This window comes from Chrysochloris asiatica, unplaced genomic scaffold (genome assembly GCF_000296735.1).
Source record: "Chrysochloris asiatica unplaced genomic scaffold, ChrAsi1.0 scaffold00016, whole genome shotgun sequence".
In the NCBI taxonomy this organism is placed as follows: Eukaryota; Metazoa; Chordata; class Mammalia; order Afrosoricida; family Chrysochloridae; genus Chrysochloris; species Chrysochloris asiatica.
The window spans coordinates 3,647,127-3,652,211 of NW_006408534.1; the positions used below are offsets into that span (position 1 = coordinate 3,647,127).

The 5,085-nt window shown below is 40.9% G+C and overlaps 1 protein-coding gene across 1 annotated transcript in view; it reads right to left on the reverse strand.

The window, feature by feature from the left end:
• The window catches only part of LOC102830147 (tetratricopeptide repeat protein 27-like), a 310,736-nt gene that overhangs the window by 2,592 nt on the left and 303,059 nt on the right, over nucleotides 1-5,085 (reverse strand). Inside the window, exon 18 of the mRNA XM_006835274.1 lies at nucleotides 1,537-1,637. Within this exon, the coding sequence (XP_006835337.1) occupies nucleotides 1,537-1,637 (101 nt within the window). The remainder of the gene's footprint in view (nucleotides 1-1,536; nucleotides 1,638-5,085) is intronic.

A 5,085-nucleotide genomic window follows, 5' to 3' on the forward strand; every position in this document is an offset into this window, starting at 1 on the left:
AGAATGTCAAAGAGGTCTTGTTATGTGAATCAAATTTTAAAAATGGGAACCACTTGAGCAGTATTTTAATATGTTTTGAAAGAGTGATTCTAAAGAGAGGTGGCAGGCAGTAGAGTTACAGGGGAACCAGAGGAGTGTACCCTGATGAAAGAAATAGCTGATCGTAATCTAACCAAAACTAGGAAACTGAGCTCCCAAGAAAAGTCACAGAATAATCCTGCTGCTCTCTTACAGCCATTTGGAGTTGTGCTGGCCAGCTAGGGAGGAACACAGTTCTACTGGAGAGACTGTAGAAACCTGGTACTAGCATGTAGATAAATATAGCAAAGGGAGTTAACAATCTAGAGAGGTAAAAAATGAGCTCTGGTCTGAAAAAATTGAGCAATTGATTAGAAAATGTCTTCTAGAAAGGTTTTACACCTGCCCAGAAGTGGTCTCCATGAGCTACAGGCTTGCTGTCAGAAGTGACTCAAAATGAGTCTGCAACCCCAAGTTTAAGCAGTGAAAGGAAACAAAGATTAGAAAAGTAAGTACAAAATTGTGTTCAAGTTATATTCCCTGTAAATTTGGCCCCCAGAGGTTTAGTCCACACCTGACTGCACACTAGAATTGGCTAGGAAATGTCACATGACTTCCCTAGGCTCTACCCAGACCTGAATCTCTATCTACTGGGCGAGAATCCGGAAGTCCGTGTACAAAAACATCCCTGCACTGGTCTGCAGGGTAGTATTTGGGAATGGATATGTTCTGTTGTCAAGTCTGAATTACTCATGTTGTTGTTAGTTGTTGTTGTTAAGTGCTGTCGAGTCGGTTCCAACCCATAGTCCAGTGCTTAAGTACTGTAATCTCAAAAGCAGAAAGTTTATATGTTACATGTATGCCATTCTGTAGGAAAATGATAATAAAGAGGCAGCGCACTGCTTTAATTTAATTTAGAAAGGGCAGTATGGTCTGAATTGCAAACATTAGTTTCTAAGACTTCCCAAGTGACCCACATTTAGGGTGCTCAAGCTAGGAATAAGAGCCTTGGTAGCACTGTGGGATAAGCACAGGACTGCTAACCATAAGGTCAGCAGTTCGATCCCACCAGGTGCTCCAAAGGAGAGAGATGAGAGAAAGAGAAGTAAGGTTTTCTGCTTTCATAACGATTTACAGCCTCGGAAATCCTATACAGGGTTGCTATGGGTTGGAATTGACTCAGTGGCAGTGAGAGCGAATGGGAAATAGGAAGACAGGCCTACTTCCATGGACACCCTATGATCACAAAGGTCGAATCCCTTTGTGCCTGTGGATGACAGAGTTGGGAGTAGACTCTTCCAATGGCAGCTGACGAGGACGATGGCAGTAAGAAGTCGTTGGGCCCCTAGGATCCTCACCAGCACAACCAACAAGCTGGGGGCTATTCTCTAAAACGTAACATGGGCTTAAAGTTGCTCTTAACAATGTGAAACTAGTAAGCTGATATTGAAGACCTTGCTGATATTGAAGACCTTTTTTCTATATGATAGTTCTAACTGGTTTACATTAGACTCTTACCTTTGCTTTGGATAACAAGCCCCGTAAATTGAGTCGAATTGAAGAAAGCACTTGTACAGCCTCTTGGGGACTGGATTTGTTTTTACTGCATTTTATAGCCACTGGAAGATAAACATTGGGGAGAAAACAGTCATCAAAAATGAGTAAGGATTATTTGTAAGTACCCAAAATAATTAGGACTTTATAGTAACAGACTTTAGAAATATTTCTCTATGTAAGGTTTTATTTTTGAAAAACGGTATCTAAGAAAGATAATTTACTGCCAAAGGGGGAATTTTTGAGGCAAATAGGTGATTTCTGGTGAGTTACAAGCAATCAGGAGAAGATACTAAATACACACACACACACACACACATGTGCACGCTTGCATGTACACAGGTAGACAGGCACCTACATGGGCACAGACAATGAAGTTCCTGATATTATTCAGGAAGGAGACAGAATCTTATTGAAAGCAAAGTGCCCACATGGAGCAAAAACACATGTAGCATGTCAGAGTGTGGCCTCCCAGGATTCCCAGAGTCCCTGTCTCAACTGTTAATGACACTAACCTAAGGAAGTGACATGCCAAGTGTGTATAGCTTAATGCTTTTTCCCACTCAAGACCGACATCATCATTTGGGAAGAATATACACCAAAACCCTATGGGCTTTCCTGTAGGGAAAGTGTGATCCCAGCAAGTTCTCTGGGTGCTGAGCCAGGAGTGATACCAGCAGGCTATGGGGGCCCGGTGTGGGGGGGCGGGGGTTTGGCGTTCTTTTCTGAGGAGTCCAAAGACTTGAAGTGATGACAGGCACTCTCCTCCCAGGCAGAATGCCCAATTACCAGTGATCTACATAGCGTAGTGGTGTAGTGATTACCTATCGGGCTGTGAACCACAAGGTCAGCAGTTCCGAAACTACCAGCTGTTCCGCGGGAGAAAGATGAGGCTGTATGCTCCTGTAAAGATTAACAGCCTTGGAAACCCTGTACAGGGTCACTATGAATCGGAACCGACACCACGATACATAACAACAACAACAATAGAAATTAGTGAGGAGGTTTGTACAAGCACAATGCTTGAAATTTCATCACTCATTTCATTTTAGTTTTGTTCCTGTCAATTAGGTTCACCAAATTCCACCAGACTAATAACCAGATCCTATTTTACAACTACAATCTACAGTGTACAGATTACAGTCCATTTAGTGCCCTAGGTCTTAGATCAAGGACGGAAAAAGAAAAGATGTTTCTCTTCGGTGAATGAGAAATGCTAATCAATTGGGTCGAGTGCCTGTGCTTACGAAAATCTTAAATTTTGTCAGTGATTAATAAGGTCTCCCAAGACCCTACCCAGAGAAGCAGTGATGCCTGACATGGAGGCAGAGATGATGACATGGAGCAATGGAGCAGCTGGAGACTTTAGATCCAGAGAGGGAGAGCGACTGTGTGCTAAAGACCTGGGGGCATGGGGGAAGGATTGCATGGAGGGGATTGTAACCATGGCAATGAGATATACAATATACGATAGAATGAATGTAAAACCAATGTTCTCCCATGTAAACTATCACATAATAATTCACAATAAAACATTAAAAAAAAAAAAAAAAAAAAAGGTCTCCCAAGGATAGTAAGAAACCAGGTTGACAATTCTACTTCAAACAATGAGACTTTGATATTTCTCAGCTAAAGGATAAGAAGATATCTGGTAATTAACAATGTTAATCTCATTTCCAAAGGACAGAGTTAACCTGGAGTGAGGATTACACTGTGTGTTTCACATAGTAAAACTTTAATGACCATGACTGAGGCAATCGAGCTGCTTAACATTTAATAACAGAACCCTGGAGGTGCAATGCAGAAGCACTTAGGTTGCTACCTGAAAAGGTCAGCAGTTGGAACCCAGTAGGCCCCGAGGGAGAAAACATCGGTTGGTCTACTCTGGTAAAGATTACAGTCTAGGAAACCCTACAGAAGTTTCTATCTACTCTGTTCCATAGGTGCACCATCAATCAAGAATCGGCACCAACAACAATACCTAATAGCCTGTATCAGAGAATGTTGTGATTCTTTTTGTTTAATCCTGTATTCTCAATCTAAAAAAACACAAAAACAAATTCCATTAGTTCCCCCTCTTTAATTGCATTCCCAAAAGGCATTATTAGAGAGGAGATATAGAGATTAGGATAGCTGTAGGGAGAGCCACAGGGAGAGGGGCAGGGAAGGAGAGAAATGGAGAGAGAAGTGAGGGGGTGGAAAGAGAAACAACCTGCTGTTTCAAATCATCAGGAAATCCAAGAGAGCAGTGCTTCCTTCATGTAGTAACAATGCCCAATTATTATTTTCAAAGTTCCTGGGAGGGTAAAGAACTACTTAGCTTTCACCTACCCTTTCCCCCCCAAATAAAATAGCAGAAACTGTAAATGGAAACCCTCCAGACAATACAAATGGGCATACAATGACAGCATTGTTACAGAAAGTCTCAAATACCTCGTTGAGATTGCAATGTCTTATCAAGCTTTCTGAAGTACACAGCTACTCTTAACAGCAACCAAATAGGGAGTAAATCATGTGAAGATTTAAAACACTCACACACACGCACACATTATATTTCCTTTTGAGAATGGGGAGTTGGGTGGGGGAAGGGTAGCAGAGGTATAAAAAGAGAACAGAATAACAGAAACCCATCTCACTGCCCAACTGAGCACTCCTGTACGAAAGCAATTAAGAAAAGGTTAAGATTTATCTTCATATATCTAAAACCACTAGAAACTAAAGCTGAATATCCACTCAAATATGCTTAAAATGTTGTAGGAGTGCTGACACATAATTTATTAAAGTCAAAGGAGAACTTCAAAGAATAAGCACCTGTTTTCCTCCAAGTATTACCCTAATTTAAAAAAAAAAAAAGTGCTGACAATAGTTTAAAACCAACTTTTATATGAAAAATGATCATTTTTCCTAGAGTATCTCTTTAACCTGTCTATTTATATTTCACAAGTTTAATACTAGCCCTTCTTGGTGAGCAAAGAAAACAGCTTGGCTCTCCCTCCATGTGATGGAGTGAGCTGTTCATAGAAATGTTTACGGCTGGCAAGCTGAAGTGGATAAATAGTTCAAAGTAAATAGCAATCAACTAATTACATAATACTCCATAGCTCTGTGTTTCCCCAAGCATAATACTGTAGCCACAAAACTCATCTAAGCACACCCACCATGCAGCCAGCATGGTCACAGAAATTCTAGCTACCCCTAAATTATCCTCCCACTGATCAGCAATTACCTCAGTTTTCTTACATTAAATTTCAATACTTCCATCTACCCATCTATCAAGGTTTAAGTGGCCTAGGAAATTGGATATTTTATATCCTTTTGGCCAAAGAAGTCAAACGTCATAAGCAGAATTATTAACTATCATGCTCATTTCTAAATGGTTTAAACATTCTTTATTGTTTGTTGTTGTTGTGTGCTGTGGAGTCGGTTCCGACTCATAGTGACCCTGTACAGGGTTTCCGAGGCTGTAAATCTTTACGGGAGCAGAACGCCTCATCTTTCTCCCGCGGAACAGCT